Consider the following 17,576-nt stretch of genomic DNA (forward strand, 5'->3'; position numbering starts at 1 on the left):
TACCTCACATCTCAAATAGGGCTACTTAATGTTAGATCCCTCACTTCAAAAGGCAGTTATAGTCAATGAGCTCTCATCATAATCTTGATGTGATTGGCCTGACTGAAACATGGCTTAAGCCTCATGAATTTACTGTGTTAAATGAGGCCTCACCTCCTGGTTACACTAGTGACCATATCCCCCGTGCATCCCGTAAAGGCGGAGGTGTTGCTAACATTTACGATAGCAAATTTCAATTTACAAAAAAAAACAACAACGACGTTTTCGTCTTTTGAGCTTCTAGTCATGAAATCTATGCAGCCTACTCAATCACTTTTTATAGCTACTGTTTACAGGCCTTCTGGGCCATATACAGCGTTCCTCACTGAGTTCCCTGAATTCCTATCGGACATTGTAGTCACAGCAGATAATATTCACATTTTTGGTGACTTTAATATTCACATGGAAAAGTCCACAGACCCACTCCAAAAGGCTTTCGGAGCCATCATCGACTCAGTGGGTTTTGTCCAACATGTCTCTGGACCTACTCACTGCCACAGTCATACTCTGGACCTAGTTTTGTCCCGTGGAATAAATGTTGTGGATCTTAATGTTTTTCCTCATAATCCTGGAGTATTGGACCACCATTTTATTATGTTTGCAATCGCAACAAATAATCTGCTCAGACCCCAACCAAGGAGCATCAAAAGTCATGCTATAAATTCTCAGACAACCCAAAGATTCGTTGATGCCCTTCCAGACTCCCTCTGCCTACCCAAGGACATCAGAGGACAAAAATCAGTTAACCACCTAACTGAGGAACGCAATTTAACTTTGCACAATACCCTAGATGCAGTTGCACCCCTAAAAACTAAAAACATTTGTCATAGGAAACTAGCTCCCTGGTATACAGAAAATACACGAGCTCTGAAGCAAGCTTCCAGAAAATTGGAACGGAAATGGCGCCACACCAAACTGGAAGTCTTCCGACTAGCTTGGAAAGACAGTACCATGCAGTATTGAAGAGCCCTCACTGCTGCTCGATCATCCTATTTTTCCAACTTAATTGAGGAAAATAAGAACAATCCTACATTTATTTTTGATACTGTCGCAAAGCTAACTAAAAAGCAGCATTCCCCAAGAGAGGATGGCTTTCACTTCAGCAGTAATAAATTCATGAACTTCTTTGAGGAAAAGATCATGATCATTAGAAAGCAAATTACGGACTCCTCTTTAAATCTGCGTATTCCTCCAAAGCTCTGTTGTCCTGAGTCTGCACAACTCTGCCAGGACCTAGGATCAAGGGAGGCACTAAAGTGTTTTAGTACTATATCTCTTGACACAATGATGAAAATAATCATGGCCTCTAAACCTTCAAGCTGCATACTGGACCCTATTCCAACTAAACTACTGAAAGAGCTGCTTTCTGTGCTTGGCCCTCCTATGTTGAACATAATAAACGGCTCTCTATCCAGTAATAAAGCCTCTCTTGAAAAAGCCAAACCTTGACCCAGAAAATATAAAAAACTATCTGCCTATATCGAATCTTCCATTCCTCTCAAACATTTTAGAAAAAGCTGTTGCACAGCAACTCACTGCCTTCCTGAAGACAAACAATGTATACGAAACGCTTCAGTCTGGTTTTAGACCCCATCATAGCACTGAGACTGCACTTGTGAAGGTGGTAAATTACCTTTTAATGATGTCAGACCGAGGCTCTGCATCTGTCCTCGTGCTCCTAGATCTTAGTGCTGCTTTTGATACCATCGATCACCACATTCTTTTGGAGAGATTGGAAACCCAAATTGGTCTACACGGACAAGTTCTGGCCTGGTTTAGATCTTATCTGTCGGAAAGATATCAGTTTGTCTCTGTGAATGGTTTGTCCTCTGACACATCAACTGTAAATTTCAGTGTTCCTCAAGGTTCCGTTTTAGGACCACTATTGTTTTCACTATATATTTTACCTCTTGGGGATGTCATTCGAAAACATAATGTTAAATTTCACTGCTATGCGGATGACACACAGCTGTACATTTCAATGAAACATGGTGAAGCCCCAAAATTGCCCTGGCTAGAAGCCTGTGTTTCAGATAAAAGGAAGTGGATGGCTGCAAACTTTCTACTTTTAAACTCGGACAAAACAGAGATGCTTGTTCTAGGTCCCAAGAAACAAAGAGATCTTCTGTTAAATCTGACAATTAATCTTGATGGTTGTACAGTCGTCTCAAATAAAACTGTGAAGGACCTCGGCATTACTCTGGACCCTGATCTCTCGTTTGAAGAACATATCAAGACTGTTTTAAGGGCAGCTTTTTTCCATCTACGTAACATTGCAAAAATCAGAAACTTTCTGTCCAAAAATGACGCAGAAAAATTAATCCATGTTTTTGTTACTTCTAGGTTGGACTACTGCAATGCTCTACTTTCCGGCTACCCGGATAAAGCACTAAATAAACTTCAGTTAGTGCTAAATACGGCTGCTAGAATCCTGACAGGAACCAAAAAATGTGATCATATTACTCCAGTGCTAGCCTCCCTACAAGGGCTGATTTCAAGGTTTTACTGCTAACCTACAAAGCATTACATGGGCTTGCTCCTACCTAATCTTTCCGATTTGGTCCTGCCGTACATACCTACACGTACGCTACGGTCACAAGACGCAGGCCTCCTAATTGTCCCTAGAATTTCTAAGCAAACAGCTGGAGGCAGGGCTTTCTCCTATAGAGCTCCATTTTTACTGAAGACTCATCTCTTCAGTGGGTCCTATGATTGAGTGTAGTCTGGCCCAAGAGTGTGAAGGTGAACGGAAAGGCTCTGGAGCAACGAACCGCCCTTGCTGTCTCTGCCTGGCCGGTTCCCCTCTCTCCACTGGGATTCTCTGCCTCTAATCCTATTACAGGGGCTGAGTCACTGGCTTATTGTTGTTCTTCCATGCCGTCCCTAGGAGGGGTGCGTCACTTGAGTGGGTTGAGTCATTGACGTGGTCTTCCTGTCTGGGTTGGCCTTTCTAGGGAGTTTTTCCTAGCCACCATGCTTCTACACCTGCATTGCTTTCTGTTTGGGGTTTTAGGCTGGGTTTCTGTACAGCACTTTGAGATATCAGCTGATGTAAGAAGGGCTATATAAATACATTTGATTTGATTTGACATCCAGCCAACTTGACACAACTGTGGAAAGCATTGGAGTCAACATGGGCCAGCAACCCTGTAGAATGATTTCAACACCTTGTAGGGTCCATGCCCTGATGAATTGAAGCTGTTCTGAGGGCAAAAGCAGGTGGAACGCAATATTAGGAAGGTGATCCTAATGTTAGGTACTCAGTGTATAACCTGTTTTAAACCATTCTGTTTTGCCAATCTTTTTTCTTCTCCAAATTAAGTTCCATATGTAATGTTGTGTTTGCTGCAATATAATAGTCTGCTTGTATTGTCCCTATAAACAATGGACTTGACTTATTTTTGATATTACTCTAATAAAGTTTTAAACTTTTGTGACGGATGTGTGTGGTGTGGCTATTATTAGGCTATAGCCCTACTGCAAGCCTATGATATGAAGGCAGTGCGCCCCGGCGCTCCAACTGACTCAGATAGTTGAACTTGAGGTGAGGAAGACCCTTTCAGGCCTACCAGAGTTACTCCTATAATCTAACAATATAATGCTTATCTTTATAAAAAAAATATTTGGATATAAAATGAACGAATTAGCCTCCGTCTGTACACCTATATCTGTAAAGCAGACGCAGTAGACAGTCTGACAAGGATAAAGAAATGCCTGTCGGTGTCGTAGCATGCTGCCGGCATATCTCTATCTTTCTGGGGCTAGGCCTAAGCTTCTATTACTATTTTGTTTATATATTACTATCATACATTAATCAATTATACAATCAATTTGATTTTGTTTTTACCAATCTAACTACAAATAACAATGGTAATTTATTTCATGCATCTACTGATAAACTGGGTAAATCAAGATGTTGCCTAGGTTTATTCATAATACAGGTAAAACATTTTTTACATTTTAGTCATTTAGCAGACGCTCTTATCCAGAGCGACTTACAGTCGTGAATGCATACATTTCATAAATTTTTTTTCTCCGTACCGGTCCCCCATAGGAATTGAACCCACAACCCTTGCGTTGCAAACACCATGCTCTACCAACTGAGCCACTCAATAGGAGTGTGTGCATGCATTGAGTTATTGAGCTTGTTTGAGCCGATTTCATGGGGCTACAGATGACAAACAATCCCTTCCTTCCATTTAGGATTTATTTTATTGGCAACTGCTAGGAGAACATTATTTTATTGTACTGATCAACATTTGCATAGAAGCAGCAGGCTCTTCTTTTATAAAAGTTTGCGCTGTCTCTAAGAAAGTAATGACGTCATTCACAAGGCAGAATGTGGCTATGGAATCTAGTGGAAACCAGACGGGAGGTGAGGGAGACGAAGGTGAGGGAGACAAAGAAGTGAATGAGTTTTTGAAAAAGTTTATTAATAAAGTTTTTGGTGACATTTAGCTTTGAAATCAGTATATTTTGCGTTATCACAAACAATGTACTAGGTTAGTGAATTCAGCTGTAAGCTAGCAAGGAAAGTAAGCCTACAATTAAAGCAGGAAGCTACCAGTATAGTCTCGCATTGTAAAAGTGTTCTAGCCTGTATGGACATTTTTTTGCATCAGTAATTAACAGTTTTAACTTTTCTACATCTTCCATTATTCAAGTGTTTGTGCAGCATGAGTGGGGAGCTAACAATGCAGCCCACACAGCCTGGCAATGAATCATTAAGAGGAGCAGGCACTTTGCCCTCACGCTATAAATGGGATGGGATACCAGATGCTGCTGGAAGTGGTGTTGGAGGGCCAGTAGGAGGCACCCTTTCCTGTGGTCTAAAAAAATACCCCAATACCCCAGGGCAGTGATTGGGGACATTTCCCTGTATAGGGTGCCGTCTTTTCGGATGGGACGTTAACCTCTCAAGGGGGTGTGGGGCGCTTACCGTCCCACCTGACCAACATCCAGTGAAATTGCAGAGCGCCAAATTCAAAAACAGTAATACTCATTATAAGAATTCATAAAACATACAAGTGTTATACATCGGTTTAAAGCTGAACTTCTTGTTAATCCAACCACGGTGTCAGATTTCAAAAAGGCTTTACGGCGAAAGCATATCTTTCGATTATCTGAGAAAAGCGCCCAGCAGACAAATCATTACAAACAGTTACCAGCCAAGTAGAGGAGTTACACAAGTCAGACATAGTGATAAAATGAATCACTTACCTTTGATGATCTTCATATGGTTGCGCTCACAAGACTCCCATTCACTCAATAAACGTTCATTTTGTTCGATAAAGTCCCTCTTTATATCCAAAAACCTCCGTTTTGTTCACGCGTTTTGTTCAGTAATCCACAGGCTCAAAGGCAGTCACAACAGACAGACGAAAAATCCGAAAAGTATCAGTAAAGTTCGTAGAAACATGTCAAACGATGTTTATAATCAATCCTCAGGTTATTTTTGGTCATAATAATCAATAACATTTCAACCGGACAATTGCTTCGTCTATATAAAAGGAAAACAAGAAAGGCGTGCTCTCGGTCGTGCGCATGAAAAACCTCTGGGACACTGAATGGTCCACTCATTCAAAGTGGTCTTACTCCCTAATTTTTCAGAAAACAAGCCTGAAACAATTTCTAAAGACTGTTGACATCTAATGGAAGCCATCGGAAGTGCAATTCGAGTCCTAAGTCAATGGATACTGTAATGGCATTCAATAGAAAACTACAAAAATAAAAAAAATCCCACTTCCTGGATGGATTTTTCTCAGATCTTCGCCTGCCATATCAGTTATGTTATACTCACAGACATAATTTTAACAGTTTGAAACTTTAGAGTGTTTTCTATCCAAATCCACCAATTATATGCATATCCTAGCTTCTGGGCCTGAGTAGCAGGCAGTTTACTTTGGGCACGCTTTTCATCCGGAGGTATAAAGAGGGACTTTATCGAACAAAACGAACGTTTGGCTTTTCATCCGGAGGTGAAAAGTGCCCCCTACCCTAATGAAGTTAAACGGGTGTTCTGACTCTCTGTGGTCACTAAAGATGCCATGGCACTTATCGTAACAGTAGGGGTGTTAGCCAGGACACCGGGGTTAAAATCCCAGTCCGGCCTTCATACCATCATGGCCACTTAATCAACCCCAGTTTACAATTGGCTCATTCATCCACCCTCCTCTCCCCAGGTTGTTGCTGTATATGAGAATGTGTTCTCAGTCAACTTGCATGGTAAAATATGTGTTAATTGTTTTTAAAATAGACTTGATTCTCTCAATCATGTGAGACACACTTGACAGACGTACCGAACGTAACAAAAATGCTAGTACCGAACTGTTTTTTTTTCTTCTAAAAAGTACTGAAGTTTCAGTATACCGTGCTCCACTACTCTGTGGACTTACCCTATGTCATCGCGGTAGACGCGGGAGATCAGCACCTCCCCCTTGTGGTTGTAGATGAACAATCCTCCAATCATGATGGCAGCCTCTCAGTCATAACAGGCCATGAGGATGACTGCATGGGGGGGGGGAGAAAAAGAGAGAGAGAGAGAGAAAAAGAGAGAGAGAAAAAGAGAGAGAGAGAAAAAAAGAGAGAGAAAAAGAGAGAGAGAGAGAGAGAGAGAGAGAGAGTTTAGGGAAGTGATCAGCAGTCAGCACAACAATATAAAAATCAGAGGGGGAAAAAGGCTTCTTTAAGAAACATTTTCTTGGGTCAGGAGGAATTCAGAAATAAATCACATAAATCTGCCTAAAGAGGCACAGAGAGCTACTATATTCATCTAGATTCTACTAGGCAGGAAAGGCGGAATAGTTTGAGAAAGTGCATGATACACAACAGGAAAAGCCCTCGATAAACTAATCCTCTTCCTTCCCACTCCTCAGGAAGACCGATAAAATAGGCCTATACCAGATTACTGCTCCTGGAAAGATATGACTATAGTTAACACACAGAAAACAAGGAGGGGAATCAGGGTGGTCTTCATTAGGTCCCAAAATGAAGAAAGCAGACAAACAGGGAGGGTCCTACCTAAAAAGCCAATAATTGATACATGTGTTTTGGTGCAAATATACTGCTAAAAAAATAAAGGTAACACTAAAATAACACATCCTAGATCTGAATGAATGAAATAATCTTATTAAATACTTTTTCCTTTACATAGTTGAATATGCTGACAACAAAATCACACAAAAATAATCAATGGAAATCCAATTTATCAACCCATGGAGGTCTGGATTTGGAGTCACACTCAAAATTAAAGTGGAAAACCACACTACAGGCTGATCCAATTTTGATGTAATGTCCTTAAAACAAGTCAAAATGAGGCTCAGTAGTGTGTGTAGCCTCCACGTGCCTGTATGACCTCCCTACAACGCCTGGGCATGCTCCTGATGAGGTGGCGGATGGTCTCCTGAGGGATCTCCTCCCAGACCTGGACTAAAGCATCCGCCAACTCCTGGACAGTCTGTGGTGCAACGTGGCGTTGGTGGATGGAGCGAGACATGATGTCCCAGATGTGCTCAATTGGATTCAGGTCTGGGGAACGGGCTGGCCAGTCCATAGCATCAATGCCTTCCTCTTGCAGGAACTGCTGACACACTCCAGCCACATGAGGTCTAGCATTGTCTTGCATTAGGAGGAACCCAGGGCCAACCGCACCAGCATATGGTCTCACAAGGGGTCTGAGGATCTCATCTCGGTACCTAATGGCAGTCAGGCTACCTCTGGCGAGCACATGGAGGGCTGTGCGGCCCCCCAAAGAAATGCCACCCCGCACCATGACTGACCCACCGCCAAACCGGTCATGCTGGAGGATGTTGCAGGCAGCAGAACGTTCTCCACGGCGTCTCCAGACTCTGTCACGTCTGTCACATGTGCTCAGTGTGAACCTGCTTCATCTGTGAAGAGCACAGGGCGCCAGTGGCAAATTTGCCAATCTTGGTGTTCTCTGGCAAATGCCAAACGTCCTGCACGGTGTTGGGCTGTAAGCACAACCCCCACCTGTGGACGTCGGGCCTCATACCACCCTCATGGAGTCTGTTTCTGACCGTTTGAGCAGACACATGCACATTTGTGGCCTGCTGGATGTCATTTTGCAGGGCTCTGGCAGTGCTCCTCCTGCTCCTCCTTGCACAAAGGCGGAGGTAGCGGTCCTGCTGCTGGGTTGTTGCCCTCCTACGGCCTCCTCCACGTCTCCTGATGTACTGGCCTGTCTCCTGGTAGCGCCTCCATGCTCTGGACACTACGCTGACAGACACAGCAAACCTTCTTGCCACAGCTCGCATTGATGTGCCATCCTGGATGAGCTGCACTACCTGAGCCACTTGTGTGGGTTGTAGACTCCGTCTCAAGCTACCACTAGAGTGAAAGCACCGCCAGTATTCAAAAGTGACCAAAACATCAGCCAGGAAGCATAAGAACTGAGAAGTGGTCTGTGGTCACCACCTGCCGAACCACTCCTTTATTGGGGGTGTCTTGCTAATTGCCTATATTTTCCACCTGTTGTCTATTCCATTTGCACAACAGCATGTGAAATGTATTGTCAATAGTGTTGCTTCCTAAGCGGACAGTTTGATTTCACAGAAGTGTGATTGACTTGGAGTTACATTGTGTTGTTTAAGTGTTCCCTTTATTTTTTTGAGCAGTGTAGTTTAAAACATTTTCCATTACGCGCCCTAATGAACACTACTTAGAGCGATGTCATGTAGGCAAATTTGTTAACGAATTAAAAACATCTGCCATTTCATTTGACCTTCAGTTGCCATAGGAAGCACATTTCCAATTCATGTCATGATTGAGCTGAACTCTGCTCAGATTGAAGGACCCACTCCACCCCCCTTCGCCTCTGCCCCTCAGTCTATTCAGAAGGACACATCCAAAAGCTTGCAAGGGTCCAGAGAACTAATTTTACGCTTATATCTATTCAAACATCATAAAGCCAGACTGATAGGGTTGAGATATGCAAGTCAGCATAATAGCCTAGTGTGTGTAACTGTGTGTGTGTGTTCCACAAGATCTGGCCTTAGGTCTCTATCACTTCAAGGTCAAAGCATAGGAAGCAGAAAATAATGCTGTGCTTGATTGGATGACTCATCTAGGCCAGATAGGCTAATCATCAATGCACTGACAAAATGGCAAAATCAAGACACCTTTCAACAGATCCTTATATAAACAGGCAAAACGTCTATGGGCTTTAGAGCAGAGAGCTGGCTAAAGGCCTTTGCAGACTGTACGATTTTAGCCATCTAATGCCACGATTTTGCTGTCCTAGACAATTTCCACGTAGTAGGCAAATTCTTAGGACGTAAACGATTGTCGGATGTCTTGGCTTGTTCAGTGTGACCGGGTCTAGGTCTGCCGATTAAGTACCGCTACGTACGGTCGTAGGCTATGACAAAGTTCTACCAGTGTCAGATTTGTTTTGCCTTTATTGTGTTAAGCCGATCCTGGTGAATGACAAATAGGAAAATGGCCGGCACAGTGTGCACACAATAATACAATTATTGTGAATAGTCAGATTAATATAATAGTTTGGTTTAAATGCTTAGCCTACATGCTGTGCAAGAACGATTTCCCGAATAAATCTTGTTTACATGACACATCTGAAATTTGGCTGCCTGAAGGGGTTTTTATTACCCTAAACAAAACTTTCTATCGTGTTATTTTGGGGAAGCATTTGGAGTTCAGACAAAGTTTATGTAAAAACTATTTCTAAAGATGCATACTTGGTAACATCGCACCATGTGACGTGATAATTGTAAAAGACTGAATCCTACGTACAGTCTGCAAAGACCTTAATATGACAACCAGGGTGGGCTGTCCACTTCTGCTCCCTATAGAAGGGCAACAATAATAGTGAAACAGTTGGCATGTGGCCAGCCAGACACAGTCAAGCTAGTGTAAAGAGCTGGTACATATGTATGTGTGTGTGACATTATGTAAAGAATGTCACACTGCTTGCTTAGAGTACCGCTTCCGCTCGATTCGGCTCATACAGAGGCTCAAACCCAGGACCTTTGCCTCGAAAACACACGCGACTGCCCTCTTGAAGCATCTAACGCAGTCGCACCACCGAAAAGCTGGATATGTTTCAGTGCAAGTGGGGAAACTTTAGGCTGAGTTGTAGAGTTGTAAATAAGTAAACACCAACAACAGTTTTCAATGTCATTTGTTGACACTAGTGTAATGAGTAGGGCTAAGCTTGCGTTTAGACCTGAAGAATGGTGTTAGCACCCAGGGCTAATGCCCAGTGGGATATTTACTAACCTTCAAGATGCACTTCAATTTTGGCACTTTCCACTCCCCATAATTTACAAGGGATTAAAGGCACTGCATCGCCGTGCTAGAGGCGTCACTACAGACCAGGGTTTGATCCCGGGCTGTGCCACGGCCGGCCGCGACCGGGAGACCCATGAAGCGGCGCAGAATTGGCCCAGCGTAGTCCGGGTTAGGGGAGGGTTTGGCCAGCCGGGAAGTCCTTGGCTCTCGACCTTCGCCTCTCCCGAGTCCATACGGGAATAGCAGTGATGGGACAACACTGTAACTACCAATTGGATATCACGAAATTGGGGAGAAAAAAGGGGTAAAAAGTATAACAATTAAAAAAAAAAAATTTAAGGAATAATCCACCCAACACCACAAATTCCTATAATGTACAGTGTTCAATACCTCAAATATGTGAGAAAACTGTTGTGAACAAATGTTTAATTATGTCGTTATATTAAGATAGGGAGCAACGTGAAAATCTGTTGCCGCTAAGTCGACAACATATAGTTAGTTCAATTACCTCGTAACTTGCACATAGAGTCGGTACTGGTAGTCCCTGTATATAGTCATATTATTTTTACTCATTATTTGAATTTCTTATTTACTGTGTATGATTTCCTCATCACTATTTATATTTTTTATTTTAAAAAAATGTAGCGTATCTTTAACTCTGCATTGTTAGAAATGGACCAGTAAGTATGCATTTCACTGTTAGTCTATACCCATTGTCTAAGAAGCATGTGACAAATAAAATGTAATCTCTCCCTGGTCAAGAAAGCAAGCAAACTGAGCTACACACAATACCGAAGTCAATATCAGCGTGAAGTAGCTAGTTAGCTGTAGGTGTACAATTTCACCATGTTCAACGTGGTAGTCTCGTATGTCCCTTGTGAGTGGGCGTTGCTATGGAAACGACCTATTCCCACAGCAATACACAGGAGGACGAGAAGAGAAAATCGTGTTGTGTGATGACACTTCAACGAAAAACTACACTTAACAACTTTAAAAGCATTATGAAATGTGCATTTGTTATCCCCCATCTCCAATGACGAGAACCTTATCATGACGTAGCATGTCACGTTTCATTTCTAGGGTGGACTATAGGCTTGGGTGGTATAACGTATACCAGGGTATTTGGAAAAAGCCAGAGGATGGTTTTTCAATACCGTCAATACTATTTCTTTGAATTTGTTCAATAAATGTGAATATTTATAGCTACTTTTTAAGTTAATACCTTCAGTCAACTTGTGCAATATGTTAGGAGATGACACAATCTGCTTTAATTTCACCTGTCACATTCTGAAGTTTACTGTAGTTCCCCAGAACAGTTGAGCCAGTCACATGTTTGTTTGTAAAAAAACACAATGGGAGAAAGCGAGAGCTGGTGAGTCCATGGCATTCTATATCTACTGGCGAGCCTCTGTTGTGTGGGGAGTGGCTGTTGTCCGGCGCACATGAGGTGACGAAGTTACACTTGTATTAGGGCTGGGCGGTATACCGTATTTTATGATATACCGGTATTGATGCAGGGACCGGTTTTTACTTTACTTTCTATGCCGGTATTTGAATGTTTGGTTTGTTAAATGTGATACGCAATGTGTAATGTAAATTTTTATATAGTTTACTTCACTACTTTCTCCGCTCTTTCCACACAGACCTAGCCACGCCCCCTGTCACTCAAGGAGCGCATTTGATGTTCCTCAACCACAAGTTTTCATGGTCAAAGCAGCACATGCAACAATGTTGATGACAACAATGCTGTTTTCACTTTGCTTCTTAATATAAATCCACTAGCGTTCTATAATAACACTATTAGTTTGTGTTTCTTACGTCAGCAAAACAGCTAGTTTGTCTTTTCTTAGCAAGTTGCCCTAAATCTTGTGAGATGCTAATTGTTAGCCGCTAATGCTAATAGCTAGCTAATAAATGTACTGAGTAAGAGCAAAAGTAGCTAGCTAATACAGCCTGATAATACCAGTGATGGCATAGACCTAAATCAGTATGTTGTTTGTGCAACAGTATCTTCTAAATCAAAGAGGAATATGCAAAGCAATAAGAAAACATGCAATGTAGCCAAAGCTTACAGGGTCACCTAGGAAACACTTATCAACACTTTAGTTCCTACTCTGTCACAATAACTCCTCACTGGCATTTTAATTCGTTGTCATCTCAAATACTGTATTAAAAGTGCCCGCTATTATATTCTAACTATAAAATTAGAATAGTCATTCTATTTCCATGATTCCAACAGTTCTGCACTAATTTGCAAGTCAAATCGCAATTGCAACATTTGGTTAAAATTATGTCCTAGATTATTTGCCCATATTGTGCAGCCCTACATGGCAGTGTGGAAATGATCTCAATTGAGCAGTGGTGTAAAGTACTAAAGTAAAAATACTTTCAAGTACTACTTAAGTAATTTTTGGGGGTAACTGTACTTCACTATTTTTGATAACTTATTTTTTTAACAAGAAAATGGTGCCATCTGGTTTGCTTAATATAAGGAATTTGAAATGATTTACCCTTTTACATTTGATACTTAACTTCTTTGGGATAGGTGGCAGTATTTTCACGGCCGGATAAAAACCGTACCCGATTTAATCTGGTTACTACTCCTGCCCAGAAACTAGAATATGCATATAATTTGTAGATTTGGATAGAACACACTCTAAAGTTTCTAAAACTGTTTGAATGGTGTCTGTGAGTATAACATAACTCATATGGCAGGCCAAAACCTGAGAAGATTCCATACAGGAAGTGCCCTGTCTGACAATTTGTTGTCCTTCCGTTGCATCTCTATCGAAAATACAGCATCTGTGCTGTAACGTGACATTTTCTAAGGCTTCCATTGGCTCTCTAAAGCCGCCAGAAAGTGGAATCTGCTGTCTCTGGGCAAAGAACAGCAGCAGAATTTGTAAGTGGTCAGCCTGGGGACAGTGAGACTGGAGATGCGCAGTCACGAGACTACTCCATTTTTTTCTTTCAGCCTTTGAATGAATACAACATTCTAATTTTTTTTACATTTTAGTCATTTAGCAGACGCTCTTATCCAGAGCGACTTACAGTAGTGAATGCATACATTTCATTTCATTCATTTTTTTTTCTCTGTGCTGGCCCCCCGTGGGAATCGAACCCACAACCCTGGTGTTGCAAACACCATGCTCTACCAACTGAGCTACAGGGAAGGCTTACAACGTTGCCCAGTTGGAATATTATCGCTATTTTATGAGAAAAATAGCATAAAAATTGATTTTAAACAGCGTTTGACATGCTTCTAAGTACGGTAATGGAATATTTGGACATTTTTTGTCACGAAATGCGCTCGCGCGTCACCCTTCGTATAGTGACCTGAACACACGAACAAAACGGAGCTATTTGAATATAACTATGGATTATTTGGAACCAAAACAACATTTGTTGTTGAAGTAGAAGTCCTGGGAGTGCATTCTGATAAAGAACAGCAAAGGTAATCCAATTTTTCTAATAGTAATTCTGAGTTTAGTGAGCCCCAAACTTGGTGGGTGTCAAAATAGCTAGCCGTGATGGCCGAGCTATGTACTCAGAATATTGCAAAATGTGCTTTCGCCGAAAAGCTATTTTAAAATCTGACACCGCGATTGCATAAAGGAGGTCTGTATCTATAATTCTTAAAATAATTGTTATGTATTTTGTGAATGTTTATCATGAGTAATTTAGTAAACTCACCGGAAGTTTTCAGTGGGTATGCTAGTTCTGAACATCACATGCTAATGTAAAAAGCTGGTTTTTGATATAAATATGAACTCGATTGAACAAAACATGCATGTATTGTATAACATAATGTCCTAGGAGTGTCATCTGATGAAGATCAAAGGTTAGTGCTGCAGTTAGCTGTGGTTTGGGTTTATGTGACATATATGCTTGCTTGGAAAATGGCTGTGTGATTATTTGTGTCTATGTACTCTCCTAACATAATCTAATGTTTTGCTTTCGCTGTAAAGCCTTTTTGAAATCGGACAATGTGGTTAGATTAACGAGAGTCTTATCTTTAAAATAGTTGATTGTTTGAGAAAATTGAATTGTGATAATTTAGTTGGTTTTGTATTTCGCACCGTGCGATGCCATTGGCTGTTGGCTAGGGGTTCCGCTAGCGGAACGTCTGTCCTCAACAGGTTTAAGTACATTTTATCAATTACATTTGATACTTAAGTATATTTAAAACCAAATACTTTGAGACTTTTACTAGGTGACTTTCACTTTTACTTGAGTCATTTTCTGTTAACGTATCTTTACTTTTACTCAAGTATGACAATTGTGTACTATTTCAACCACTGCAACTGAGTGCAGGAAATGCAGAAATGAAAAAAGTGCTAAAATTGTTTTGGTTGAAGTTGAATTGAATAGTATAAAACAATCAGAACGGAGAAAGACCCATTGAAATCATTAAGAATGTATGTGTTGCCACCCTAGGATCACTCACTACTCATAAAGCAAATGTTGAACTTTTTTTTATTAAAAAACAAAAAATACAATATCCATTTTTTTTTTTTTTAATACTGTGATATAATATTTTGGCCATATCACCCAACCCTTGTATGTAATTCACTACTAAATGTGTGCCATCAGATATCTTATAATGTATTTCTGCCGTGTTTGAGAAGTCAAAGCGCTCTGGATGAGTTCAGTACAGCTGCCATTTTTTCCCCTGTGCTTTCTACTAGTGTTTTGTGTCTCCTCTGTTCTCTCCTCCGTGCACACATGATGCTCTTCCTTCAGAAAAGCATGCATCACGACTTTGTTCATTTACACAATTTATCTTGTTCACTTTAGCTTGTAAATGTCCACACTCACCGAAAATTACATTCGGTACCTACTAGCTATGCTTGTATAACTTTGAGCTGGATTTGCCAGTCTGCAATTACTTTGTTTTCGCTCATAAGCATTTAACTAACATAGTCTATGTGATTTCGCTATTACTTGTGCTAATTTTGTTAGCATTCTGGTACTAGAGGACCAATGGGCATTTCTTGCGTTTTTCGCACCTACTTGTTTGCTATGCCGGTAATACCATAAATCCCTGGATACCGCCCAAACCTAGTGGATTATCCCTTTAAATAAAGCTAGAAAAAATGGAACACATCTTCAGTCATTGCTGAAAATAATGTAAGGGTCATTAGTAGTGATGCACCAATATTACATTTTTGGCCGATACCGAAATCCAATATTTTCCTTGCCAAAAAACCCCGATACCGATAACCGATATTTACAATTTTAGCTGCCTTTTAAGCATTCTAGTACAGTTAAAGAGTTAACACAAAAAATTGGATGCAGCGGTCTAAGGCACTGCATCTCAGTGCAAGAGGCGTCACTACAGTCCCTGGTTCGAATCCAGACTGTATCACATCCGGCCGTGATTGGGAGTCCCATAGGGCGGCGCACAATTGGCCCAGCGTCGTCCGGGTTTGGCCAGGGTAGATCGTCATCGTAAATATGAATTTGTTCTTCACTGACTTCCCTTGTTAAATAAAAGGTTACACACACACCAAAAATACATTTTGTTGGCATTTACGTATGTCCCCATTACCAGTAAAACATAATCAAAACCTATTTCTTTCACTTACTTGCTGTGCTGTTTCGTTGTTCATTTGTTTCATTCTCAACCAGGATTTCTGTGAAACACCGCTTGGGGCTTTGCGTGTCAAAAAAGATACGTCAAACAACACTATTTGACATGTCAAATAAGCTTGTTGACCAATCAGGACCGGAATATGACTGCACGTCACATAATAATTTAACACGTTCATACATTTTTGTAATAGTTATTACATATTGCTTACACTATATAGCTAGGTGTCATCATCTAAAATAACCCTAATTTATAAGACAGTTCTTATTTGATTAATGGTGGTCGGTAGCTACAAAAAGGAATAGCCACAATAAGGGACTTCGCGGTTAGCCTTCAAAATAAAAGTATGCAATTGACAGTGATGCAAATTAATACAAATAGTATAATTATGCCATAATTGAATAGATCATGCTAAACGAAGTTGGAATGTTATATAAAATCAACAAAAGACAATAATTTGTTAATTTGACAAAAATTTGTTGAAATCACACGGGATGTATTATACTTTAGAATTGCATTGAGGGCATACGTATTTCACTGTACAGCGTTACCTATGGATTGTGGATCAATGACATGGGGTATCAGTCTACTCAGTGACACACAGAGAACATGAGCGTCATAGCTCTTACTATAGGACTTTGAATCAACTGAACTGAGCAACATTTATTGTCAACCTATGTGTATTGAACACTATTCCCGAGGAAAAACAATACTGCGTGGATGTTTTGGAATCTAATAACGCTGAGGAGGACGTTAGGCAAAAACATATTGGGTATTGAGTAGACTGATAGCCCATTTCATTGATCCCCAATCCTTAGGCTGTACAGTGCAATGTGAATGTCAATACACACAATTGGCTGACTGGGGAGATGATTTCACAGCCACAGTCCCGCGATAAGAGCTACAACGCTAATATTTGCGTAAACTCTTCACAGTTGTGTTCTGTGGGTGTCACTGAGTAGACTGATACCCCATTTCATTGATCCCCAATCCTTAGGCTGTACAGTGCAATGTGAATGTCAATACACACAATTGGCTGACTGGGGAGATGATTTCACAGCCACAGTCCCGCGATAAGAGCTACAACGCTAATATTTGCGTAAACTCTTCACAGTTGTGTTCTGTGGGTGTCACTGAGTAGACTGATACCCCATTTCATTGCTTCACATTCCAACCTCGTTTAACATTATCTAGTCTAAATATGGTATGATTCCACCAATTGTAACCTTCTGCATCACTTTCAAATAGGTAGTTTTATTTTGAAGGCAAACTTCAAATTCCACTATTGTGCCTAATCCTTATTGTGGCTAGCTTCACAACACATAACCCGGTCCGGTCAAACCTCACTAGCCAGATGAAGCTAGCTGGCTGCTTATAACGTTAGTTTTGGGCAACAGGGTTAAGTAGCTGGCTAGCTATTTATTTTCATGAAGTTCAATTTCAATAGGCAAACAACAATACTTACAAGGATTCCTAAATCATTGCTAAGAATAATGAAAATGACTGCAGTTTCTACTGGTCATTGTTTTCAGGCTGGTTGTATTGGTCCTTGCTAGGTACCAAGCTAAAGCTAGCTAGCTACCCCAGAAGTTGCGGTCGAACAAATAATGCTTTATTATTTTAAACATCGTTTGTCACCGGTGTTTGAAGACTTTTTTGTACAGCTTTGACAGTG

At 40.9% G+C, this 17,576-nt stretch overlaps 1 protein-coding gene across 4 annotated transcripts in view; it reads right to left on the reverse strand.

Moving 5' to 3' along the window:
- Positions 1-17,576, reverse strand: part of LOC115205842 (AP-2 complex subunit mu) — a 47,969-nt gene that overhangs the window by 22,162 nt on the left and 8,231 nt on the right. For all 4 annotated transcript variants that reach the window (XM_029772210.1, XM_029772208.1, XM_029772209.1 and 1 more), the window contains exon 2: positions 6,435-6,546. In XM_029772210.1, coding sequence (XP_029628070.1) covers positions 6,435-6,508 — 74 coding nt within the window. In that variant the 5' untranslated portion in view covers positions 6,509-6,546. The remainder of the gene's footprint in view (positions 1-6,434; positions 6,547-17,576) is intronic.

The sequence above is a fragment of the Salmo trutta genome, chromosome 13 (genome assembly GCF_901001165.1).
Source record: "Salmo trutta chromosome 13, fSalTru1.1, whole genome shotgun sequence".
Taxonomy (NCBI): domain Eukaryota; kingdom Metazoa; phylum Chordata; class Actinopteri; order Salmoniformes; family Salmonidae; genus Salmo; species Salmo trutta.